The sequence below is a fragment of the Malaclemys terrapin genome, chromosome 4 (assembly GCF_027887155.1).
Source record: "Malaclemys terrapin pileata isolate rMalTer1 chromosome 4, rMalTer1.hap1, whole genome shotgun sequence".
Lineage (NCBI taxonomy): Eukaryota > Metazoa > Chordata > Testudines > Emydidae > Malaclemys > Malaclemys terrapin.
The window spans coordinates 120,024,917-120,052,693 of NC_071508.1; the positions used below are offsets into that span (position 1 = coordinate 120,024,917).

General features: G+C 44.8%; 1 protein-coding gene across 3 annotated transcripts in view; it reads left to right on the forward strand.

Moving 5' to 3' along the window:
- The first annotated feature begins 3,426 nt into the window (after positions 1-3,426).
- SPATA7 (spermatogenesis associated 7) overlaps positions 3,427-27,777 on the forward strand; it is an 81,922-nt gene continuing 57,571 nt past the window's right edge. For all 3 annotated transcript variants that reach the window (XM_054024786.1, XM_054024784.1, XM_054024785.1), the window contains exon 1: positions 3,427-3,546. Coding sequence is in view for 2 of the 3 variants with exons in the window: in XM_054024784.1 (XP_053880759.1) it covers positions 3,507-3,546 (40 nt within the window). In the remaining variant the exon portion in view is untranslated. The remainder of the gene's footprint in view (positions 3,547-27,777) is intronic.

Consider the following 27,777-nt stretch of genomic DNA (forward strand, 5'->3'; position numbering starts at 1 on the left):
CCCATAATCAAATTATCTTTTTGGATGATGGGAAGGAATTACTTGCAGACAAAATGATCACATTGTAATGAATATTCCTTTACCTTCCATGTCTCTGACATCTCATGTTCAGATATGAATGATTTTAATGAAACACATTAAGGTAGGGAAGAAGCAAAACTCACAGCTATTATAGCATTAATCACTCTAAATATTCCTGATTTTTTCAGAGTAACTTCATGGCCCTCTACAGATGGGGGATCAGTTAGCGAATAATACCCTGTCAGTTATTTCTTACCTATGGGACTAGAATTTTAATCCATCCTTAGGTCTTCGGCACATGTGTAAACATCTGTTGTAGTATTAGCTAGTAAACCAGTGGTTTACAGCTCATATCTGTAAATTCATAACTAGCTCAACTGGTCGCTCCTCTGGGCGGGTTGAAAGTTAAATAGCACATGCAGATGTCAGCTAGAAAAATTTTTCCTCCCAAACACTGTAGTTCCACTTCCAGCTCAGCCATACTGGGGAAACGCCTAACCTTTCCTCAGGTGTATAGGGACTGAAGGGCAACAGAAACAAGGCATGAAGGGAGGAGGGCAGGGAAGCTGTGCTCTGCAGGAGTTTCATCCAAGGTAGCAGGGAAGGGCAGACAGGAGAAAAGGTGGAGACATGGTGAGTAGATCCATGACTAAAGAGATCAACCTCGCAAGGCAAGGTTAGCAGTAGTGGCCATAGAGCAACTCCACTGGTGCTTCACAGGCTGAGAAGAATATTCTGTGCCCCAAGCCCCCACAGAGAATCCTTTGTAAAGCCATCTTATTTGGGCTTTGGGGAGGGGGGAAACAAGTACTCCTGTTCTTCTTCTTACTGCCTGTTTGTGGCTGCAGTCTCACTGGATGACTTGCAGTTTAACAATTTACAGAGAAATGATGCTGCTATAGTTACTGTACTACGAGTGATAAAAAAACCTCCCCTTTTTAAAATATCACCTTTTTCAATACTTTATATAGGTGAGATTATTAGAAATCTCTTTTAGGCCAGCACTGTAAGAACAGGACTAATTTAAGCATACCGAGAGTTAGAGTCCCAAGTTGGCACAGTTTTTAATTATGCTGTCATGCTGGTGTTTTGACACTAATGGAGAAAGAGAAGAAAAAGTAGTCCCTCCTCCCACTGTACTACTGAGATTAATAATAAAATAGTCCTTTTTATTATTATTTACATTGGGTCATAGATGTGTGCAGCTGTTTACAAATTACGGCTTACAAATTATCCTTTTGCTAATAAAGGTAAAGCCCTATTCTTCTGTAATGTACTGCCTTTTAAAACTAAAAATTTTTTACTAAAAGATATTTACTAAAAAAATATCTGGGCAGCTGTGATTCAGTGTTCTCCAGTTCACTGTTAGAGTTCTCATAAAAAAATTAGAGCTTTCAAAATTGACTTTTATGTATGGATAGCCAGTCTCCAGGGGACAACTTTCCACGTTACAAAAACACCACCACAGAAGATATAATTGCTCCCATTTTTGACAGCCTCAGCACAGAAGTAAACAATCTGAGGGCTGATCAGATTCTAAAGACAAAAAGACCACTATTATCATCCAGTAGTCGGAGCTCCTGATAACACTGGCCACAGAACTCCCCTAAAATAATTCATACTTGAACTACAGCAGCAGCCCCCAAACTTTTGAGAGTCATGCCCACTCTTGCCCCGTCAGCACCCTGCTGGAGTTAGGCTGGGAGCGGGGCTGCGGCTCTGGAGGAGTGGGAGGGAATGTGGACAAGAGTAAGGGGGCCAACGCTGAGGCCACAGCTGGGGGTGGGTCTGGGACTGGGAGTGCGGTCACAGCAAGGGGCCAAGGCTGGTGGTGGGAGTGGAGCCAGAGCCACAGCCAGGCTGCAGTGGGGGCCGGCAGCTAGGCCAGGTGCAGCTCCGCTCCCAGCCTCGGCCCCAGGCTGGGAACAGAGCTGCGGCCAATGAGGGAGGATAGCATGGGAGCAGAGCCACCACCAGGCCGTGGTGGGGGCTGACAGCCAGGCTCCCGGCTGGATGTGGAGCTGCACCGAAGCTGGGGACAGGGTCAGGCACAGGGCTGGGAATGGAGGGACACAGCTGGGAGTGAGTCCGGAGCAGAGCTGGGGGGGGGTACTCCCTCTCCCCCTCCGTGTGGGGGCTGGCGTGGGCCCCACCCCTGGATGTTCCTCCACACACCCCTAGGGGGGCGCACCCCACAATTTGGGGACCTCTGAACTAGAGCATAGTGTTGTGCATCCTCATCTCTCACTGAAGTCAGGCTTTGTTGGTAGCTGGACACTGCAAGATCAGGGCCTTCTTAGTCTGAAGATTCACTTACCTATTCATTCTCTAGAGGGTGATGCTCCTGATAAGGGCTGAGGCTCCCTGGAGTAGCAGCATGGGTAAAGCTTGCCCTGCCACTGCCCATGCTGCACCTGATCTGTGTACTGGATGTCAGTCCCCAGGACCATCAAAGCAGCACCTTCTACCAGCAGTGTTTTAGCCCAATGGGGTCCCATCTTGGTTAGTTCTCATTCACTACTGTAATAAACATGCTAAATAATAATTCTTCTATGATGGGTGGCAGGTGGTCCTTCATTTGTTAATGTTACTGTTCTAGGAATGTCTCTGTAAAGAAGTAACATTGCCCACGGCCAAGAGACTCCCCCAAGCACACAAAACAGAGCTACACCCTTTGGATAGGGCCACTAGCTACTAAATTACCTATTGCCATGGCCTATTGTGGCTCCTAGCTACAGCCCAGAGATGGGTCAGGTAGCCCCAAACAGGGCCAGATGGGACTTTGATAGGGAAGACAACAGGTGTTGTACCAGCCAATGCCTCACACAACCCCCTCCATGGTCATGCCTGGGTGGGCTGCACCTTCTCCATCCTCTTTACCCTTACCCTCTCCTCTCCCCTCCCATCTCCATCCCACCCCCCGCCATCTCCCCTCCCATCTCCATCCCCCCCGCCATCTCCTCTCCCCTCCCCTCCCATCTCCATCCCCCCCCCGCCATCTCCTCTCCCCTCCCCTCCCATCTCCATCCCCCCCCGCCATCTCCTCTCCCCTCCCCTCCCATCTCCATCCCCCCTCCCATCTCCTCTCCCCTCCCCATCCCCCCCCGCCATCTCCATCCCCCCCCCGCCATCTCTCCTCCCCTCCCATCTCCATCCCCCCCCGCCATCTCCCCTCCCCTCTCCATCCCCCCCCGCCATCTCCTCTCCCCTCCCATCTCCAACTCCTCTTCCTTGCATTCCCGCCCTTAGCCTCTCTCTTCCCCCGCCCCCCTCTGAACTCTCTCTCCCCGGGGCTGCCGGGCCTCGGGACGTAACACTCCCAGCGACGTGACCGGGTCCGTGGTCATAGCAACCCTGCATGCGGCTAGAGCGGCCCCGCCCCGGCTGGTGGGGGGAGGGGCCGCCGCTACTCCGGAGCCGAGAGAAGGGGGCCGGGCCGGGCCGGCTGCGGCTCAGGGAGAGGAGCCTGGGGCCAGGCCAGGAGCATGGGCGTGAGGATGGAGAGCGGCAGCAGGAGGAGCCCAGGTAGCGCGGGGCCTGGCGCCCCCCGGCGGAGGGACGGGGCGGGCCTGCAGGGACCCTCCAAGGGCGAAGCGGGGGGGTGACCTCGGCAGCAGCAACACCTTCCACACGGTCGGAGCTGTTAGTCGCTAGCTGGGGGAGGGGAAACCGATAGCTCCCAACATCTATTGCTCTACCTGCTCCGACAGGGTGGGGGAGAGCTCCCAGCATGCATCGCTCCACCCTGATCCCAGGGGACAGGCCCATGCGGGGAGAGCTCCCAGTATGCATCGCGCCACCCTGATCCCAGGGGGTAGCCCATAAGAACGGCCATACTGTGTTTGACCAATGATCCATCTAGTCCAGTATCCTGGCTTCAGACAGTGGCCAATGCCAGATGGTTCAGAGGGAATGAATAGAACAGGGCAATCATCAAGTGATCCATCCCCTGTCTTTCAGTCCTAGCTTCTGGCAGTCAGAGGCTTAGGGAAACCCAGAGCATGGGGTTGTTTCCTTGATCATCTTGGCTAATAGGGTCCATGAATTTATCTAAGGCTACATCTACACTACAGCTGGGATCGACTCTCTGAGATCGATCCACCAGCAGTCAATTTAGCGAGTCTAGTGAAGACCTGCCAAATTGACAGCAGATCGCTCTCCAGTCGATCCCTGTACTCTACCCCCGACGAGAAGAGTAAGGTGAGTCAACAGGAAAGTCGACCTAAGGTACGTCAATTCCAGCTACCTTATTCACGTAGCTGAAGTTGCGTAGCGTAGGTCGACTTACTGCGGTAGTGTAGATATAGCCTTATTCTTTTTTGAACCCAGTTATACTTCTGGCCTCCACAACATCCCCTGAGTTCCACAGGTTGACTGTGCGTTGTGTGAAGCTTTACTTCCCTTTTTTTTTTTTTTAAACTGCTGCCTATTAATTTCATTGGGTGACCCCTGGTTCTTGTGTTTTGTGAAGGGACAATAGCATTTCCTTATTCACTTTCTCCATACCATTCATGATTTTATCATTATGATACTTCTATCATATCCTCCTCTTTAGTTGCCTCTTGTCCAATCTGAACAATCCCAGTTTTTAAAATCTCTCCTCATATGAAGCTGTTCCATACCCCTATTCATTTTTGTTGCCATTCTCTCTACCTTTTCCTATTCTAATCTATCTTTTTGTGTAGAGGTGATCAGCGCTGCATGCAGAATTCAAGGTGTTGGCATACCATGGAGTTATATAGTGACATTATGATATTTTCAGTTTACAGTAAACGCTCAGTAGCAACATATGCAAGCATCTGTTGCTGTTATGGGGAGTGTCATCTGACCAAAGGCATATGAAGAGTAAAGGATGTTTTGGAAGGAGAGGAGCAGCCACTTTGTGTGTGTGGGGTGAGGGGAGGCGGGAGTAGGGAACACCAAGTTTGAAAGTGGAACCCTGGGTTTGGCAGGGGAGCCCCCAGTCACAAAATGGCTGAGTGAGCCTGGCTGTCGGACTTCATGTTCCACCTTGGCGAGGCGAGGCTGGGGAGGGCACCGTGCACAGTCTGCAGGGGTGGAAGGGGCAGGCTCCTAGCACTGACACTGGAGATGGGAGGGGGAAGGGGACGGATCAGTGCCCTGGGGAGGGGGATTCCCCAATCCCCCACTGCAAAACAGCACACCCACACCCTGCCACCAGCAACCGAGATGGAGGGGATAGCTCAGTGCACGGGGGGTTCCTGATGCTCCCCACTTCAAAATAGCAACCTCCCGTCCCCCCAACCTCTTGCAAGCCAGATGCTGAGGAAGGGAGGAGGAGACCTTCCTGCTGCGCTTCTGCTGTTCCCCCTAACCCCAACTTCCCACCCCCAAAACTCACCCCTACACATGCTCTCCACGCAGGCTCTGTAAGGCAGGGCAAGTGGATGGGGCTGTGTCCCTGAAGCTGCACTGAAGAGCCAGGGTTGGGAGGGGAGTGAAAAGATGTACCCTGTGAGTACTGGGTCCCTGTTGGACAGAGCCCCCTGTTACTCCAGCCCTCGAGTGCGGCCCCATCTGCTTTCTCTATGCAGGCTTTCTCAGGAAGGGCAAGTGGCGGGGCTGTGTGTCCTGGAGCTGTGCTGAAGGTCCAGGATCGGGAGGGGAGTGGAAAGATGAAGTTTGGGGGGGCAATGCCTCTAAATGTCCCCCCCAAATCTCCGCCCTGGATGTGATGTCACAACTGTTGCTCTTACGTGGCAGCTATGTTGCTGTTACCAAGTGGTAGGGAAAATGTTCCCAGTGGAAATGTTGCTCATAAGTGGTGGTTGCACTTATGAGGTGTTTCAACAAACAAGCATTTACTGTATTATCTGTCAGTTTCCTAATGGTTTCTAACATTTTGTTAGCTTTTTTGACTGCCACTGCACATTCAGCGGATGTTTTCGAGTACTATCCACAAGATACCAAGATCTCTTTCGTGCGTGTTAACAGCTAATTTAGACTTCATCGTTTTGTATGTATAGTTGGGATTATGTTTTCCAATGTGCATTACTTTGCATTTATCAATACTGAATTTCATCTGCCATTTTGGTGCCCAGGCACCCAGTTCTGTGACATCCCTTTGTACCTCTTCACAGTCTGCTTTGGACTTCACTATCTTAAGTATGGCTTAAGTATCCCTCCTTTGTATTGCCTCCAAACTTTGCCACCTCACTGCTACCCCTTTTTCCAGATCATTTACAAATATGTTGAATAGCATTGGTCCCAGTACAGATCTCCCTGCTATTTATGTCTCTCCATTTTGAAAACTGACCATTTATTCCTACCCTTTGCTTCCTGTCTTTTAACCAGTTACTGATCCATAAGAGGACCTTCCGTGTTATGTTTATTTGGGGTATACATTAATCTGAACCTTATTGTGGAGTTTTTAGAAAGTTTCCATGCAGCTTGCAGGCATTTCACTCTTGTGACTGTTCCTTCTAATTTCCGTTTTATTAGCTTCCTTATTTTTGTATAGTTCCCCTTTTTGAAGTTAAATGCAACTGTGGTGGGATTCTTTGGTGTTTTCCCCTCCAACAAGGATGTTAAATTTAATTACATTATAATCACTGTTACTGAGCAGTTCTGCTATATTCACCTCTTGGACCAGATCCTGTATGCCATGTAGGACTAAATCAAGAATTGCCTCTCCCCTTGTGGGTTCTAGTACTAGCTGCTCCAAGAAGCAGTCATTAATGGTGTCTAGAATTTTTATCTCTGTATACCATCCTGAGGTGACATGTACCCAATCAGTAGCCTCTCTAATCTCCCTGAGCATTTCACAATCACCATCACCATCCTAGTCAGGAGGCTGATAGTATATTCCTATTGCTATACTCTGATTATTCAAGCATGCAATTTCTACCCGTAGAGATTCTATGGTACTGTGTGATTAATTTATTTTTATTATATTTTTATAAATTATTTTTATTATATTTGACTCTATGCTTTCATTCCTTTATTGTTCCACTCCCTCATCAGCACGACCCACTCTGTCATGCCTATATATTTTGTATACTGGTATTACCATGTCCCATTGATTATCATCATTCCACCAAGTTTCTGTGATTCTTATTATAGCAATATCCTCATTTAATATCAGGCACTCAAATTCACCCATCTTAGTATTTAGACGTCTAGCATTTTTGTATACAAGCACTTATAAAATTTGTCAATATTTAGTTGTCTGCCTTCATGTGATGTGACTGAATGAGTCTTTTTTTCATTTGACTGTTTCTCTTCAGCTCCTACCTGTACTTTGTCACTTTCTATCCTCTCCTTTTTATTAGGCTATAGAGAATCCCTATAAATAAATCCTCCCCTAAGGGATGTCTCTGTCCAAACCATGTGGTCCTCGACACTTGTCAGCTTTCCCCCAGCCTTAAGTTTAAAAACTTCTTTACAACCTTTACAACCTTTTTAATTTTACATGCCAGCAGTCTGATTCCGTTTTGGTTTAGGTGGAGCCCATCCTCCTGTATAGGTTCCTCTTTTCCCAAAAGCTATGGTGACCATATTTTTCTAAGAGAAAACAGAACACCCCCAGCCACTCGCCCAAGGCTTGCCCCCCCACCCTTGCTGTTGCCAGTTGCTGGAACCTTGCCCCTACCCTGAGCCAAGCTGTTGCCCGGTTGCTGGAACCCTGTAGGGGGTCCACATGCTGGAATGCTGCTTTCCCCCACCCAGCCCCATCTCCGCTCGCCCCCTCCATACCACACCGAACTTTTTTGACCAAAGTGGTCATTTGTCCTATTTGCTCTTGCCAACTGATCAAGTCAGCAAGAGCAAATGGGATAAATTCCTATTTGGGGGGGAAAAAAAGTTGGGACGGCTGAGACAGGGCTTAAAAAAGAGACCGTCCTGGCCAAAACGGGACTTATGGTCACCCTACTAAAAGGTTGCCCAGTTATGAAAATGCTCCTCCCTACACCATTATCTCATCCACATGGCCCTGCATGTGGAACTGGAAGCATTTCAGAGAATGATATGAAGGTCCTGGACTTTAATCTCTTACCTCGCAGCCTAAATTTGGCCTCCAGGACCTCTCTCCTTCATTTCCTTATGTCATTGGTACCTACATGTACCACAATCACCAGCTCTTCCCCAGCAATGCATGTAAGTCTCTCTAGCTGTCTTGAGAGATCTGCCACCTTCACATCCAGCAGGGAATTTACCATGTGGTTCTCCGAGTCATCACAAACCCAACTATGTATATTTCTAATAATTGAATCCCCCATTACTATTATTTGTCTCTTCCTAATAACTGGGGTCCCCTCCCCTGGAGGGTTATACTCAGTGCTAGATGATATCCTCAGTGGCAGAAGGGTCCCAATAGAGGGATTGTTGCCCTCCAGTTCAGTTTGATGTTCTCTTTCCCGAGACTAGCATCCTCATTAATAGCACAGAGGCTGTCAGACAGTGGCTGGGATGGCTCTATGTCTTGGAAAGTCTTGTCTATGTACCTCTCTGTCTCCCTTAGCTCCCAGCATGCATCACTCCACCCAATCCTAGGGGGCAGTCCCATAGGGGGAGAGCTGTCAGCATGCATCACCCAATCCTAATCCCATAGGGCAACTCCCTGGGGAGAGAGCTCCCAGAATGTACCACTCCACCTTAATCCTAGAGGGCAGCCCCCTGGGGAGAAGGCTACCAGTATGCCTTGCTCCACCCTGATCCCGTGGCACAGCCCCATAGGCAGAGAGCTCCAGCATACCACACCCTAACATGATTTCATGGAGCTGAAGCATGTTGAAGGGATTCTGCCACTGGAATTCCAGTCAGTATCAAAACAGAAGTTAAAAGTAGTTTCAGATAATACTATACTTGCACCTGAGTCCCTTTTTGTCAATTTTTTTAGCTTTTCAATCACATTTTCCAATTTTTTTAAATGGCACAAAGGTCCACATGGATCAGATTGTAAAACAGAGACCCTAGTGACTGTAATGCATATAAGCAGCTAATGAAATGAAGCATTATGCATGTTCTTAACTTTATGCACTGCGCTTAGTTCCGTTGACTGCAAAGAGATTACATCAGTACATAAAGTTAAGTATGCACATAAGTCTTTGCAGGATCAGGGCCTTAGAAGGTCTGCTTTATAATAATAATATAGCACATGTGTGTTTTTAATGGTATCAAGTGCTAATATGGTAAAGATTTGAGTTTCTCACTAATAACCACAGTTTTCAGAGTTTAGACTCTCAGGGTATTTGAAATCAACATAATTTTATTTTACCTAAAATTGTTATTAATAGTTTATGGTGAAAATAAAAATATAACTTGGATTCTGATTCAATTTTCTTGGTTTTGAGGTTTTTGGACAAGTTCTAATTTAAAAATAAAAGGTTTGGAGATTTAAAAATTATTATTTGCATGGATTTAATCCTTTGTGTCCTGATCCTGCAAACACTTATGCACACATGTAACTTTACTTCTGAGAATAGTCCCATTGGCATATATGGGACAAAATAAAGGAGTAAACTTAAACACACCTGTGTTTGCAGGATCAGGCCCTAGCTGTTTTTAAAATGCTCAAGATATTTTTATGTCTAAAACAACAACATGTATATAATATGTATGTGCTAATTTCCTAGCTATCTCTTGTGACAATTGTATAATGAGGATAGTACTAATCCATGGCTGCTATGCTATTCAGCACCATGTTGAAGTGCCATAGTGATATACAAGCAAGTTTAAGTCAACGGGGATGACATTACATTATCATGCAGTGTGTCAGTTCAAATCTGTGGTGACACTGACAAGATGATTTCTCCGCAGACATTGTTTTGCCCTCAAAACCACAGTTTTAATGTGAGTTTTAATAATGCTTAGAAAAATGAAATTCGGTGCAGAAAAATACTATCTGTGCCCAAGATTTTTAGTAGTAAATTCTCTATAAGGTATTCTCAAACTGTTTTACCTGCAGATTACTCACTCAATATAAAGAAGATCCACTTACAGGCTCACTTCCTTCCCAAATCCTCCTCCATCTCTTACTTTTGGTTCTCAAAATATTTTTTTGTGTGGTCCCATAAGGATTCTGTGGGGTTCTGGTTGTCCAGAGCTTCAACTGAGACTAGTAGTCTGTAAGATCTAGTCTTCCATCTGTGCAGTGGTATTTGCATGAGTTACTCCTGCTAGTGTGAGTGTAAGAGTGTAAAATACATTACACGCATGGAAGAATTAGACCCTTATATTTTAAATACAATTTTACACTTATTCCATATATCATATGAGACTTCTGTTCATGTCAATGTGAATTTTGGGCAGAGATCAAGCTTTAGGATATTCATTGCCTTAGGTTATGTTATATTATTTAGTGGTGTGGAATTCTTCAGGACCATATGTGATGGAATGTCTTGGCACAGTTCAAACAAGGGTATGGCTTCTTGCCCTATAAAAATGTAAAGTATTGTTGTTGAAATATAGGGTAATTGGTTCTTTTTTCACCTAGGATTAATTTGAAAAGAACATGGTTCACTTTTTAAAATTCCAGATACAGAATTAAACCCAACAGTTATTTACTGTACTGATCCCAGAAGCCAGTTAGGTTAGTCACAGATTCATGTTATTTATGGTGTAGTAGGTCCTAGCCGGGGCTCGACCCTTCCAGACAGGAGGGGAGCCACACCGACTCACTACTGTGGGAACAAGTAGTCAGTTAGTCCCGGAACTCCGGCTCTTTAGTGCAGAGTCGGAGCAACCACAGTTAAAGTTCAGGCCCTTTACTGCAGGGGCTGAGCGAGCAAATAGTTCAGAGCCCAGGCCCTGGATCAGGGCGGGGCAAACACAGTTAGGCTCAGGCCCTTGTTTGCAGGGGCTGAGCGAGCAAAGAGTTCAAAGCCCAGGCCCTGGATCAGGGCGGGCAAACACAGTTAGGCTCAGGCCCTTGGTTGCAGGGGCTGAGCGAGCAGACAGTTCAGAGCCCAGGCCCTGGATCAGGGCGGGGCAAACACAGTTAGCTCAGGCCCTTGTTTGCAGGGAGCTGAGCGAGTGAATAGTGCAAAGCCCGGGCCCTGGATCAGGGCGGGGCAAACACAGTTAGCTCAGGCCCTTGTTGCAGGGGCTGAGCGAGCAAATAGTTCCAAGCCCAGGCCCTGGATCAGGGCGGGGCAAACACTGTTAGGCTCAGGCCCTTGTTGCAGGGGCTGAGCGAGCAATTAGTTCAAATCCCGGGCCCTGGATCAGGGCGGGGCAAACACAGTTAGCTCAGGCCCTTGTTGCAGGGGCTGAGCGAGCAAATAGTTCCAAGCCCAGGCCCTGGATCAGGGCGGGGCAAACACTGTTAGGCTCAGGCCCTTGTTGCAGGGGCTGAGCGAGCAATTAGTTCAAATAAGATACGCCTAGGCTTCTGTAGCCAAGCGTTGGGTGAGGGGGAAGCCTGCCACCCGTGCGGCGGGTGGCAGGGGGGAACGCAGGCCCACCCACTCCACTGCGTTCCAGCCCGGGGCCCTAACAGCGGTTGCTGCCGCTGCTGGTCAGTGGGGTATCCAGACCGCAACACACTGATATAGGCTCACACTCAGTTGCAGCCGGACCGGTGTCGGCTATCCCCGGGCTACTTCCGTGATCCCCCTCCCAGCCTACCTCGTTCGTTACGCCGGGATCGGGCCAGTCCATCTCCATGGGCTCCTCTCTGCCCGGGCTCGGTGGCAAGTCTGGTAGCTCTGCCGGGAAGTCCGGCCAATGGTCCTCAGGCGGCTCCTCTGGATAGCAGCAGGGGCGACGGGGTTCGGGTCCAGTCTCACCCTCAGGGTTAGTGGGGTCCGGTTCCCAGGGGTTCTCCCAGTGGCGGGCGTGAACGGGCTCCGGCGGCTCCTCCTCGTAGCGGGCCCGGGGTAGCTCAGGCCAGCCAGGGTCCAAGCCCCGGTCTTCGACGGTCTCCTGGCCAGGAGCTACCGGCCGCACGTCTGCTCCCTGTGGTGGCTGAGACCCAACTGAGCTCTGGCGGCCGGCCTTTATACTTCCTGTCCCGCCCCTTGACTTCCGGGGGGCGGGGACAGGTGGTGGTGGTCCCACCCACTCTGGTGCCGGCACGTGGGCTCCCTCTTCTGGACAGGAGGGGAGCCACACCGACTCACTACATATGGCCATATAAGGAATATAACTATCCAAACCAGCTTTATTATTTAAAGCTAGTGGTCTACATTTGGTTCTTTATCTTCCACTGCCTTTCTTGGCACATTTCTGAACAGTAATAAAATTGTAGGCTTATTGCTTATCAATGATGCACAAATGTGATGTTGCTCTGTTACGGCAACACAGAAGTCATCATTTAATTACCACAAGGATGTTGCTATGATATTTCTGTAATTTGAATGGGCTTCAAAGTGTACCAAACAAAAATACTTTATTTATTCACAAGCAACACCAGCCCTTTCAGTTTCTTCCCTCAGCGTAGATACTGACACTGCTCTGATCTAACTATGAGCTGGAAGGGCATTCTGAGTATTTACATGCAAATATGACCACCTGTGCTGCTTGTGTATTTCTCTGTATAACACTTTGCTAACAAATAGGTTTTAAACTGGAGCAGGACTATCATATCCTCGGACTAGTCTGAGTTTTTCAGAAATCAGAATTGCCCCAAAATGTTCATTGATCGGTCAGGCAAGTGGAAGAATAATGCATTAGTGATGTCTAGGGGGAAAAAGCAGTCAGAGGCTTAGAAATAATGTTTGAAAGATAAAGGCACACTTTAGACATAGTCAGGAGAGTTTCCCATTTTGGGGGCAATTATACCTTAGGCTTCTATTCAGCAAAACACTTAAGAGTGTATTTAACTTTAAGCATTTGAATAAGTAAAGTATATGAGTAGTTCCATTGAATTTCAAAGAAACTACTAGGGAGAAAAGGTGGGCGAGGTAATATCTTTTAGTGGAAACAAGAAAACTACTGACATGTACTGCATAGGCACAGCTGTGCCACTGTAAGCTTGCTAGTGTAGACATGACCTGAAAAGCAGTAGCTGGATTGACAGAAGAATTCTTTCGTTGACCTAGAGCTTTCTACACAGGGACTTAGGTCGGCTTAACTATGTCGCTCAGGGGTGTGGATTTTTCACACTCCTGAGTGATGTAGTTATGCTGACCTAATTTTCTAGTGTAGATCAGGACTACACTACATGCTACAGTGGCACAGCTGCAGCGCTGTAGCTGTGCTGCTGTAGCATCTGTAATGTAAAGAAGCTGCTAAAGTGTTAGGCAATGTCTAAACTGAAAATGCTACAGTATAGACTCCTCACTACAGTGATGGGAGGGGTTCTTCCTAATGACTTTAACACTGTCTGCATCGGGGGTTAGGTCAGCATAGCTATGTTTCTGAAATATGGCTTTCTCACATCCATGAGAGACGTAGCTGTGCCAATGTAAGTTTCCATTGTAGACCAGCCCTTAGTGCTCCTCAGGGTGGATTTGATTTAAATCATGATTTAAATCACTAGTCGGGAAGACTCAATTTAATCATGAATTTCTACATAAAAGTGCATTCTTGTGGGTTGTTATAACCTTAATACATATTCTTCACAACTCAGAGATAGATGTAAGTTTCATTTTTAGAAGGTACACACTATACATTTTTAAACAGTGATTTATTTTGAAAACTTTTCAGATTAGTTTTACAGCTATATCAGAAAATGAATGATTGTTTGGTCATTTCATTTACCAAAGGTAATTGAAGGAGATATTTATGAAGTCATTGGGAGGTGAACTATCTCCAGTTCAACAGGTTAATCATTAATATTTGGAGGATTTTCTTGCCATGCTGTATTAAGAGGAGAGTGTCACCAGACAGACATTTAAATTGTTTTATTTAACTAAAACAACAACCTTAAGCATTCTGGATTTTTTTCTTCAACTGCAAACGTAGAATATTTTAACAAAACAAGCATATGTCCCTCGCTTCTCACATTTATCTCCAGTCTTCATCTCCTTGTCCAGATCTAGTCCACCCCCAACAATCTTCTATTCATTGAACTTTTTGAAACTTTGCACTTTTAGAGAGAGGTAAGCGATTGCAAATTTGTGTACACAGAGTCAGAGGGACAATAGAGTTGAGGTCTGTTATTTCTCACCTCTATATATTATTTATTTATTTTATTTAAAAACATTTTTGCTGTTAACAAGCATGTTACCTCTGAAGACATAAATCCACAGTTTGAGAACTGCAAAACTAAGCCTCTCTGATGGTATCTTCTAGACTGAGCATTGAGTCCCATTGGGCTTTTGGGCTTGGGAAACAAGCACTGAGTGGTGGCATCACATCGTCATGTACGTCTGGGATGATGATCAGTGGCTGCAGAACTTTCGGATGAAGAAAGCCGCATTCATAGGACTGTTTGATGAGCTCGCCCCAGCTCTGCGGCACAAAGACATAAGAATGAGAGCTGCCCTGTCGTTGGAGAAGAGCGTGGCGATTGCACTGTGAAAGCTGGCTACTCCAGACTGCTACCGATCGATTGCTAAACAGTTCAGAGTGGGAAAGTCGACTGCTGGATGCGTGTTGACAGAAGCGTGTCAGGCCATTAATCGCATCCTGCTCCGAAAGACCATGACTTTGGGCAACGTGCGTGCCATTGTGGATGTCTTTGCACAGATGGGCTTCCCTAACTGTGGAGGGGGCGATAGATAGTACGCATATTATAATTCTTGCACCAGCCCACCTAGCAACCGAGTACATTAATCAGAATGGGTATTTCTCTATGGTTCTCCAGGCGCTTGTGGATCACCGTGGGCATTTCACGGACATTAACGCAGGCTGGTCCGGAAAGGTGCATGACGCACGCATCTTTCAGAACACTGGCCTGTTCAGGAAGCTGCAAGCAGGGACTTTCTTCCCAGACCAGAAGATCACCATAGGGGAAGTTGAAATGCCCATTATGATCCTGGGAGATCCTGCCTACCCCTTAATGCCATGGCTGATGAAGCCATACACAGGGAACCTTGATAGCAGCAAGGAGTGGTTCAATAACAGGCTGAGCAAGTGCAGAATGACTGTTGAGTGTGCCTTTGGCCATTTAAAGTCCTGCTGGCGCTGCCTATATGGGAGGCTGGACCTGGCCGATGACAATATTCCTATTCTTATAGCTGTGTGCTGTACGCTCCATAATATTTGTGAAGGGAAGGGTGAAAGCTTCACTCAGGGCTGGACTGTTGAGGCTCAGCGCCTGGAGGCTGAATTTGAACAACCAGAGACTAGGGCTATTAGAGGGGCGCAGTGTGGGATCAGGGATGCCTTGAGGCAGCAATTTTAAGCTGAAAGTCACTAATATTTGTTGCTATGCTCGAGAGTGCAGTGCTAGTAATACTAGGAGATGATTGAGATTGGTGCATGTGATGCACTGTGAAGGTTTAAGAAAATTGCCTGTTGCTTTGAAGGGCTCTGTTTGCTTTCAGTTAATGGAATAAAGATTGCTTTCAAACCAAAACAATTCTTTTATTAAAAAACAACAACCGGAGGAGAGAGACAAACAGAAAAACACATCAGCACTGTGGGGAATGGGGGAAGGGAGGGTCTCAGGAGGAGGGGAGGTCCCGGGACAGTGAAAGATTTGTGTATGTCCAGGTATCATATGCAACCTTGTCCTTTGGAGTACAGTGCAGCAGGTACTGTACTTCAGCAGGGCCTAATTGCAGAGGGACGGGTGCTGAGTGCAGTGGGTACTGGGAGTCCGCAGTGCTGGACAATGACAGTAGAGGAGTGGAATGTCGCGGGTAGAGACTGGAGCCAGGAGGTTGATAAGAGTGTGTTGGTGGTGTCTGAGGGTCGCATGGGAAAGAGTTTTGCGACAGCGGCTGTTGGGGAGGGAGGGCGCGGAGCTGCTTGGTTTGCAGTGCTAGTAGCGCCTGGAGCATGTCCGCTTGGTGCTCCATAATGTTTAAGATCCACTCCGTGGCTTTGTTCTGGTGTGCCGTGTTCTCCTTTCGGTCCCTCTTCTCACTGTCCTGCCACTCCTTCAATTCTTGTTTTTCGGCCGGGGAGTGCATCATGACATCACGCAGAAAATCCTCTTTAGTTCTTCGTGGCTGCTTTCTAATTCTGCGCAGCTGTTCAGCCGGCAATAATAAAGAGGGAGGTTGGGCTCCCAGGTCATATCTCTGAAGCCAAAATGCAACATTTTACAGAAGCAGTATTGTTTGCAACACACAGACCACTGATTCAGTGATTTAAAACACAGCCACTATTCACATACCTGTCACTAACTGGCTGAACCCAGGCAAGCACATATGAGCCACAAGACCCCCAAAATGGTGAGTAACCACAGGGGCAGGAGAAATCAGTGTTCCAGGACCGTACTGTACACTGGGCACGTGGCTCTTGGGGAGAGCCAGCACTGTGGGGGAGGGGCTTATAATCATTACTGTCCCCACATTTTCCACAGGCTGTGTTCATTATGGAAGATATCTCGCTGCTGAGGGTGAGCAGGGAATCAAGGGAGGGTCTTCTCCAAGACTGCGGCTTCTGCCCTGACCCTTATGCGGCTCGCCTCTGTGCAGCAATGGTGTCTGTCCCCCCACCCGCAGTGACGGCAGAGCGGTGCGGGAAAGTTACCCTTAATGGGGCAAGAAACAAAGCAGCTCTGCCAAAGAACCTGCGGCAGCGGATTGCCCAGTATCTCTATGAGAGTTTCATGGAGATCTCTGAGGGAGATTCCCATGAAGTGAGGGAGTCAATCAGCACCCTGTTCCGCCACTCAGACTAGGCATGTGGTGGTACATGCATCATACAGACACAAGCCTGCTTTCTGCAGCCCTCCTGCCTCTAACAACTCGCTTCAGCGCTTCTCAAAATCAAAGCCACTTTCCAGGGGCCTCCTCTCTTGTTTGCACTTCGCAAAGTTCCGAAAGCTGTGACTGGCTAGCCTCCTCCAGGGTAGAGAAGAGCTCTGGCTGCATGCATCTCTGACCTCCTAGTTGTCCTCTGCCTCCGGGTCCCCCTCCTCCTCCCCATCCTCTTCTAAGATTTCCTCTTCCTGGCACAGTCCACTCTCGACTGGCATGCGAGCCACGGAAGTATCCACGGTGGCCTTCGCAGTGGAGGTGGGGTCGCCACCAAGTATCGCATCCAGCTCTTTGTAGAACCGGCATCTCGTGGGCACAGCACTGGAGCGGCGGTTGGCCTCCCACGCCTTTTGGTAGGTGTTCCGCAGCTCCTTAACTTTGACCCTGCACTGCAATGTATCCCAGTCATGGCCCCTTTCTGTCATGCATCGTGAAATCTGTCTGTAGGTATCAAAATTCTTGCAGCTGGTGTGCAGCTGGGACTGGACAGCCTCTTCTCCCCAAATGCTGATGAGCAAGTTAACACTGGCAAGTTTCTGCGCAGTAAAGCAGCTTTTTGCACTCAAACTGCAGGCGTGTGCACACTGCCAAGCCACTTTGTGCGCAGCAACTCCTCAGTTGCAGCGCTGCAAAAACCCACCCGATGAGAGTCATAAGGCTATTTGTGCAGAGGCTTCAGCGCTCTATTGCCAATGTAGACACTTGATTGCTTTGTGTACTGTAATTGGCCTCTGGAGCTGTCCCATAATGCCTCAGGTGACTGCTCTGCTCATTGTTTTGAACTCAGCTGCCCTGGAGACGTGCGCCCCTCCCCTTTCAAAGCACGGTTTCTGACAGCCATTGTGTGCTGTGCTGATCTGTTCTGGGACACAAAGCAAACCATAAATGTGGAATGCTAGTGCTGTTAAACCCAGAGGCAGGTGTGTGTGTGTGTGTGTGTGTGTGTGTGTGTGTGTGTGTGTGTGTGTGTGTGTGTGTGTGTGTGTGTGTGTGTGTGTGTGAGAGAGAGAGAGAGAGAGAGATTCCTGTGCAGAGACCCCAGGGAGGGAGGCCAGGGCTGATGTTGGGGTTTCCCCCTGCCTCAGGACTGGTTGTTTCCTGCTGCTGTCTGAACTTACAAGACAGCATGCTGACACACTCTCTGTCCCCCCAAAACACACTGTCTCTCTCCTCTGCTTCACACTCACACACACGCTTTCTCTCCCCCGCCCTCCCCCACACACTTCAGTTGAAAAGCAGCTAACAATGTAGTAGGATGCCCATGGGACAATGGAATTGGGAAACCTGCATCATGTGACGCTGTGCCTGCCCCATGAGGCATTGCAAACCCTTCCCAAAGCATCCTGCATCCAGGTACTCAGTGGGATAGCTACCACAATGCACTGCTGTCTTTGTCAGTGTAAGAGCTGCTAATGTGGATGCACTCGGGCGTCACAAGGAGCACAGTGTGGTCACACAACAGCTGTTTATTAATTCCAGCGTTTTAATAAAAGTGGTATAACTTGTGGGGCCGAAACTTGCCAGTGTAGACATACCCTAAGATGCTTAGACCCAGTGCTTTAAACATAGGACACAGCTACCCAATGAACTTTTTTCGGCATTCAGATTCAGTTACCTTTTAAACTAATTTATTTTTTCCTATTTCGTTTCTGTTAATAAATAAACCACTGATTGACACAGCCAGCAGTTTTTGCAATTGTCGCAAAGCAAGAGCAATAGTGCTTCATCCATAACTTCCCCAGTCAGCAAACTGAAGCTTTTAATTAGGGAAAAAAATGTTCATGAATTTTTTTCAAGATTTGCTTTCGTTGTCCTTTTGTTTGAGTCAGTTTAACACAAGATTATTTCATTCATCACATTGATTGATTAGAAAGTAATCAGTTAGGCTTTTTTTGGGTAGTGTTATTTTGCTTTTTGTTTGGGATTTTTTTTTAACTGTAAAACATAAGTGTCTTTCAGTTTGTTCATTTTACATTGTTTATGCAATGTGTTAGTAGGTTATTTGTCCTGGAGCACTGAGAAAACTAGCACACTGTTGGGCATTAATAGTAGATGTAAAGAAGAGCTTCCTGCATGTAATTCAGCATGCCTATTAATAGTACTTAATTAGTTAATGGACTATATAGCGTTACCATGGTACATATGGTAGACACTGATATTTGTTGTAGGAATCACGTCACTTTCATAACATTCCAGTTTTACACCCAAATGTAGTTGATTACATGCAAAATTCAAACACAGCAAAATTGGAATTTCATTTTAAATGCATATTATTGAATTTTTTTGGAATTGAATATGTTTTATTCAAAAAGTCTAGGAAATTACAAGAATTCTCATCCAGCAAACACCGCTCATCTCATATTAAATTATAAAGTTAACCGCATTAAAGTCAGATTAATGACCAAATCTTGTCCCATCAAAGTCAATGGGAGTTTTGTCATTGACTTCACTGAGACCAGAACTTGGTCCAGTATGCTTGTATTGTATTTGCATAAACAGAAAAAATCATATTTAAGACCACTATGTGCTCAATTTCGCCTTTATAATTTTAAAAAAAGTTTTTGTAGCTTCAAAAGTAGGTGCAAGCTCTTTTCACTTTGCATCCCATATGGCAGCCACAAACAAGCCTAATACCTAATTTTCAAATGAAATTGAGCTTTTTCAAAGCTGTTATTGCATCTGGCTGGCTCTTAAAGTGAATGACTCCAAAATGGCATGTAGGAGTTGAATAATCCCTCACGAGACTACAAAACCTTGCAGATTTCTTCCATGCATGTGCCCCATGTTTTTCTAAATAATAAAGTGATATCATCATGCTAGTATAAGTGGAAGTGGTAAACTCCTGGGCTGACATCTTGCTTATTAAGACCATGTCTACACTACCACTTATGTTGGCAAAACTTTTGTCTCTCAGGGGTGTGAAAAAATACCCCCTCTGGGCGACATACATTTTGCCAGCATAAGCGCTCTTGTGCACTGCACTATGTCAGTGGGAGAGCGTCTCACGCCTACATAGCTACCGCCACTCATTGAGTTGGTTTTATTTTGTCGACGGGAGAACTCTCTCCCCTCAGCATTATGCAGCTACACGAGCGTTCTTACAGGGGCACAGCTGTACCAATACAGACATGGCCTAAGTTTCAGGCCAATACAGAATTTTGGGGACACTTTATAAATCCTATTATAGGGCCTGAGTTCGAAATGCTGACAGACCCTTAATTATTGTAGTAATCAGATATAGGTTACCCTGTCCCTTCAAGCATTCCTTCTCAAAAACAGATTCAGGGCCAAATTCTTTCCACTTTATTCACGCAAGTAGTTCTACTGAAGACCTTGGGATTGGGAATGTGAAGGCTCAGCCCTAGGTTTGTGGGGTCCTGTGCAAGATGCTTGAGAAGAGGTTGGGTTGGTCTGTTAGAATTCTGTAATCTCTCTTTCATACAGGAGGTAGAAGGAAAGGATTTCAACAGCTGGTAGATGATGATGGATCAGGGGGACGGAGAAGACCTGGGGTCCATGTTTATCTTTCAAGGTTGGGGAGGGAGTCTTTGAAGGTGGCTGTACATGCCAAGATGAACACTAACAAAGATGCACTGCTCCCCTTCCCACTCCCATATCAGCCACTCGGTTAGCACATGGCTAGGATTAGCCTACAGTCTACAGGGAGAGTGGTATACAAGTCTATATGCCTGCTCCCATTCCTTGTCAGAAGTATCCCATAAAGCACTGTGCTATAATGACCACTCTGGAGCACTGCAGAAACCAATTCAAAAAAATTCTGTCATATCCAAGGAACAAAGACCTAAATGTGCAGTTATAGGAAAGAATAAGTGTCAGAAGATTCAATGGCAGGAAGGGGCATTTAAATCACTAAATTTTAAGAAAATGACTTAAATCATGCTGAAGTTTGTAAAAATAATTTGATAATCTGTGCTAATGCAACTTTAGATTTCAAAATTTAATTGTAGATGGGAATCATCCAGCAAGGGTGTCTCTGGAGGGATCCCACTGGGATCAGTTCTTGGCTCAGTGCCATTCAATATCTTTATCCATGTTGTGGAAGGAAATATAAAATCATTTCTGGTAAGGTTTTCAGGTGACATAATAATTGGTAGAATGGCAAATAATAATTGTGGGGACAGATAAGTTACACCTCTACCCCGATATAACACTGTCCTCGGGAGCCAAAAAATCTTACTGCGTTATAGGTGAAATCGCGTTATATCGAATTTGCTTTGATCTGCCAGAGTGCGCAGCCCCGCCCCCCCGGAGCGCTGCTTTACCGTGTTACATCCGAATTCATGTTATATCGGGTCACGTTATATGGGGGTAGAGGTGTATATAGAATGATCTGGATTGCATGGTAAACTGGGCTCACTTGAACAAATTTGTGTTTTAATACAGCCAAATGAAATGTCATATATACATCTAGGAACAAATAATGTGGGTCAGACATGGGGTGGGAGGACGGACTGTATTTTGGAAATCAGACATTCAGGAAAGAATGTAGGGATCATTTTGGGTTATCATCTGTACATGATTTCCGAATGCACTGTGGTGGCTAAGGGAGCGAATTAAATCTTTGGATAGGTAAACAGGGAAATATCAAATAGAAGTAGGAATGTGTTATTTACCAATGCATATGGCAGTAATGAGACCATTATTGGAATATTGTGTCTCATACTGTGTCCCATTCTGGTGTCCACTATTTGATTTTGTGATGTGTAAGACAAAATTAAGAGGGAGTCTATCATGATGTATATAAGTATGTATCCGGAGAAAAGATTCTCATAATAAAGTGCTCTTTACTTTAGCAGACAAAGGCATAAGAAAATCCATTGGCTGGATGCTGAATCTAGATAAATTCAGACTGGAAATAAATTGTACATTTTTAACAGACCTGTGTTATACAGGAGGTCAGACAGGATGATTACCATGGTCCCGTCTGGCCTTAAAACCTCTGAAACAGAGAGTAGAGTTAACCATGGAAATAGGGTTGCCAATTTTCTAATTGCACAAAACCGAACACCCTTGCCCTGCCCCTTCTCTGAGGCCCCACCCCCAGTCACTCTATCCCCCCTACCTCCGTCGCTCGCTCTCCCCCATACTCACTCACTTTCACCAGGCTGGGGCAGGGAGTTGGGTGGAAGGAAGGGGTGAGGACTCCAACTCGGGGTGCAGGCTCCAGGGTGGGGGAAGGGTGGGATGTGGGAGGTGGTGAGGACTCTGGCTGGGGATGCAGGCTCTGGAGTGGGGCTGAGGATGAGGGGTTTGGGGTGCAGGAGGGGGCTCCAGGCTAGGCAGGGAATTGGGGTGCAGGAGAGGGTGTGGGCTCTGGGGGGGGAGTTAGGGCGCAGGAGGGGGTTCCAATCTGGGGCAGGGGGCTGGGGTGCAGGAGGTGGTTTTGGGTGTGGGCTCTGGCTGGGCAGTGTTTACCTTGGATGGCTCCCAGTCGGCGGCGCAGCGGAGCTAAGGCAGATTCCCTGCCTGCCCTGGCTCCACGCAGCTCCTGAAAGTGGCAGCATGTCCCCCCTCTGGCTACTAGGCAGAGGGGCCAGGGGGCTCTGCGCGCCGCCTGCACCTACAGACACCGCCCTCACAGCTCCCATTGGCTGTGGTTCCCGACCAATGGGAGCTGGGGACCCGGTGTTCAGGGTCGGGGCAGCGGATGGAGCCCCTGTGGCCACTCTTGTACCTAAGAGCTGGACATGCCAGTTGCTCCCAAGAGCTGCATGGAGCCAGGGCAGGCAGGGAATCTGCCTTAGCCCCGCTGCGCTGCCAACTGGATTTTTAGTGGCCCAGTCAGTGGTGCTAACCGGAGCCACCAGGGTCCTTTTCAATGGGGCATTCCTGTCATAAACCGGACACCTGGCAAGTCTACATGGAAACAACTTACCTAGGAATGTAGTGAATTCTCTGTCAGTCTAAGTGTTGTACCATAGGTACTGTGCTATATAATTGGTTATGTTTTGGCTATATACAATGTATATTCTATGATTCTATTCTATGATTCTATATTTTATAGTAAGAATTAAGGTATTAAAATAAATAAATAGAATAATGAATACTAGTATTAGCCATTTTCTTTTTATGCCTTGTAAGTAGCACAGAATGTTATCGGTGTCTGTGTTAAATAAATTAAAGGAATTTTGGAGGCCGAGGCCCCAATGTGGGAAAGGACAGTTACAAAATTGAGTAAAGTCTAATTTATAATGCCTTTCTTGTTCAACATAAAACACTGCTATTTGTTACCTTTTGAAGGTCTCTGCAAAAAACTGTGTATGTGAATAAGGAATGTATGCATCAGGAAAAAATAAGGTGTAAAGGCCATTTTTGAAACCAAATGACCAAAAATAAAAAAAAAAGTAAATAAACTTAAAAAACTCTAAAATGCCAAAGAACCATCAACGCGCATCCATGGTTAAGGGGAGGCAGACTAACAACCCTAAGGTGAAGGATGGCACCCTTAAAACACAAAATAATTAATTAATTCAAAACCAAACAAAATAACCCTCTCAAAGGTGTTTTGGGCTATCAAAAAATAACACCAATTAAAAAGTAACCAGTCACAAACTAACACAGCAAAATCCATAAACTTCAACAACAACAAAAAACTATTAAAACAAATTGCTTTGCCATGGGACTTTGGGTTCGTCTTGCCACTACTCCAAAAGCATCGGATTGTGACCGACAGAGCCTGGCTCCCCTCTGCGACCAATCTGGCTGGCCACTAAATTAATCCAGACTCTGGATTAGTAACTATAAACATCGACTGGCGGAACTGTGTGCATGGTGTGTGTGTAACTAAAAAGCATATGCTAATTGCTGTATTCTCAATAAATGCGGCATGTTGCCGTTTCCCCTATAAAAAGATCTCGTGTGCTCTGTTTAAGCATAACATTTTTGGTAGAGAATGCGGGCAAATAGTAATAGCACCTGTGTAAAAAATGTTTTTAAAGAAAGTAATCCAAAAATAACAGATCTTGCTCTGTTAAACCAAACTCTAAAAAATATAGGCGTTTGGGCAGTGTAGTATTTTTTGTTAGTAGTAATATGGTAATTTCATAATTTTAAAAAAATGTTTAAAAAAAGGGACCAAAAGGGGTGGGGGCTAGTTAAAGAGCCCACCCTCCTTGCTAAATTGGTAATGGAACAAAGCCTGGTCCATAAAAAAACGATTCAGGAAAAAAAGCAAAATCAGGCCCAAACAAACAAACAAATAAAAACAAATAAAAAATAAAAAGCAAATTAAAAGTCCTAAAAGCATAATAGCAAAAATAAAATAAAAAAGTAAATACAAACATAAAAATTTCAAATCCCCAAAACAATACTTAAAATGGTAAAATCTAAATTAATAAAGGTGTCATTTTAAAAAATAAGCAAATAATTTTTTTAAAAAGTAAAAAATTAACTCTGCAAAGGCTAAAAAAAATTAAGCAGTTAAACTTTGCAGCTATTCTAAAAAAAAACGGGGGGGCAGGGGCCTTTTCCAAAAAAAGTCTATAAATAAGCCAGGCAAAAAAACAACCTAATTTAAATCAAATTTGGATGTCTGTTTCTAAAAGATATGCTCAAACTGAAAAAAAAATTGGGTTTGATGCAAGAATCATTTCATGAAATTCTATGGCCTGTGTTACACAGGATGTCAGATTAGATGCTCATAATTGTCTCTTCTGGCCTTAATTTATTAATAAAATTTATAATGAACTAAATTATAATTATTTTGTTTTTTAAAATGTCACAACTAGTATGATAACTTATTTTAATGTTAGAAAAATATTGATAATCAAGGCCTTCATCCCACACATATTTAAGTAGATATGTAAGTTTACTCATATTAATAGACCCATTATCTTTAGTGGAACTTCTCATGCTTAAAGTTAAGCATGTGCATAAAAGTGTATGCAGCATTGGGGCTACTATTGTATTTTTATTTTTAAAACAGTCCACAGCATAAAATCTTTGTCAAAACAGAAGCCTAAGGTTAATATCCTAAACCCAATATCTAAGCATTTAAAAAGGTTGTTTTCAAAGGTATATAAATGATTTAGGAATACAAGTCTGACTGGTTTCTTGAAGAGAGACTATAGCCCAGTCAAACCGTGTCATCTGTCTTGATGTGCAGAAGTTCAGTATGTCAGAAAGTGGTGTTGGTTGTAAAAATAGCCCTGCTGCTTCCTTATCAGTTTTGTATTTGAATTTGTGTTGATCTCACAGGAGGGATGTTAATGAGATATAGAACTGTCTTTTTCAGTATAGATGAATATTATAAATATCTTCTTAAAAATTCTATGTAAACTCTGAAATTCTGCTAACAATTAGGAAACTAATTAAGAAGGAAGCACAGAATATCCATCTTAGCAATTTAAGACTATAAAATGGGAAGAAAGTAAGAACTGGCAACAGGTAAATAAAAAAAATTAATGGAGAAATCATTTAAACAAAATATTTTTTAAACAAACAAAAAATCATGATTGATATCTCCCATTGGCTGGAGAAAAAAAATGTGAATGATTCTCATCCAGTTTTCCCTTCTGTACTGCAATGTATCTTTCAATAACAAGCAAAGCCCACAAAAGGAAGCAATTACAAGCATCAACAGTGTACTAAAGGGCCTAATTGATTTTTGATGTTTCTTATGTAATTTTGTTTACATTCTGTACCTTGGGAAGCTGCATATATGACAAAACTCTTGTGTAAATTACCTAGGGTGAACAATGCAATATCTCTGAAATTTGAATAAACGTGTGGCTTCCTACTGCAGTTATTTGCATTAGGTATCAAATATATATATCCACGTACTTATTGGCAGAAAAAGTTCATTTTCTGAAATGACACATTTAAATCTGACTAATTTCCTAAATAAAGCTAAAACTGGTTTGTACAGTTCCCAGTTAAGTTCTACATATGTGATAACAAAAAGTTTAAAACTGTGGTCAAAGGGTTTTTACAATGGGATCATTTATATTTACAAGGAAAGAAAAGCACAGGTAGTAAAGGTTAATTTTTAATCAGAAATTTTATTATTTATATTGCTGTTGTATTAGAAGTCCCCAATCAGGACTGGGAACCCATTGTTCTAGGCATGTACAAACATGATTATTTCCCCAAAGAATTTACAATTTGAGAGCCTAATCCAAAATTCACTGAAGCCAGGGGAAGGACTGTCATTGGAAAGACTCCCACTGATATAAATGGGTATTGGATCAGGTCCTAAATAGACAAAGCAGACTTACAACAGTAGACAGGAGTAGTTGTAGCTTCAAACAGCTAAATTCGATATCTTCCATTGTTGTATGCAGTGTAGTTGTATAGAACAGAGACACTGGATTTATGGTTTATTATAACAATCTAACCCCATCTTTTTTGTCTTATGACTGCAGAGGTGTTAGCCGGTTACTCTATCTTGAATGATCCCTTAGAATATATGCTAACTACTTTTATACTTAACAATCTGTTTCACATTGCGCTTAGCTGTGAAGCTTGGAGTACCTTTCCCAGACCTGAAGAAGAGTTCTGTATGGCTCAAAAGCTCGTCTCTTTCACCAATAGAAGTTGGTCCAATAAAAGATATTACCTCACCCACTATATCTCTCTTACAGTAGACAGAATGCATTTATATTGTTTGAAGTGATAGGTACAAGTCTTATTACCTTTATTCCCCCTTCCCATCTTCCCACAACAAGTCATCTTTACCCCTCCCCCCACAAAATATCCAACTCCCCCAGAAAACATCTCTATTGTCAAGCTTATGTATATTCTGTAGACATGGAATGGCCTCCTGTGCTCCCAAATATAAGCCTTACATTTTAATTTCTAGTCTTTGTCATTGTGAAGATAACCTTGAAATATGAACTGAGTGTAAACTGACATAACGTTGTCTTCCTACGTCTATGGAGAACGATAGGGCCTGTTATTAGATGGCGTTGTATCTTCAGCTAATTTCCTGAGGTCTGTGTAGCTGACTCTGCTCCTCCTGAGGAGAAAGATTCAGAGGAAACGCTGCAAGTTATCTCCCTCTTGGCTCTGTCTTTTGGGTTTTCCTGTGGTAGACGGATGATTTAGATCATTGTTTTGTTTTTTACAAATAACATGTATTAATAGTAAAAGTCCACTTGTTACAGTTGAACAGTGTGCCATCTGCTGGTGATATAATGTGCTGCTTTTACAGATGGCTATAATGTACACCTCTACCTCGATATAACGCTGTCCTCGGGAGCCAAAAAATCTTACCGTGTTATAGGTGAAACCGCGTTATATCGAATTTGCTTTGATCCCCTGGAGTGCGCAGCCCCACCCCCTGCGGAGCACTGCTTTACCGCGTTATATCCGAATTCATGGTATATCAGGTTGCATTATCTCGGGGTAGAGGTGTAAATTAATGTTAAAAATAAAGTGCCTGATTTTCAGGGATGCTGAGGAGCCACAGTTCCAACTGAAGACGGTAGGAGCATCACATCTCTGAACACCTTTAAAATCAGACCCAAACTGTACAAGTCACTGAATAGGATCAAAATTATAGTTACAAGAATGCACAAAGGGATACTCTTATGGTGCCTGTACTGTTCTCGCCATGGTTCCCTCACCTGAAATAATACATTAGAGATGATCTTATAATTAGACATCTGTCTATAAAATGTGTGTTTTTCTGGTATTATCAGACTCAGGTATACATCACTTACAAACTTAGATGGAAAACTTAGGTTCCATTTGATCAGCTCTGGATGAGAATCTGTTGATTCTATGATCTCCTCTCTGGCCCAGATTTCTGAATTATGTAGGTGCCGTATCACTTCATAAGCAGCTAAAATACTAGTCCCCTGCTTCTTGATGTTTATAATCTGTGGCCTCAATCCTTCAAAGACATACCCCCATAACTTTAAATGTGAACAGTCCGACTGAGTTTAAATAGCCATGCTTTGCAGGATAGAGGTCTAAATTAGATCATGAACGCTACACAAAAGTAACAGAGAAG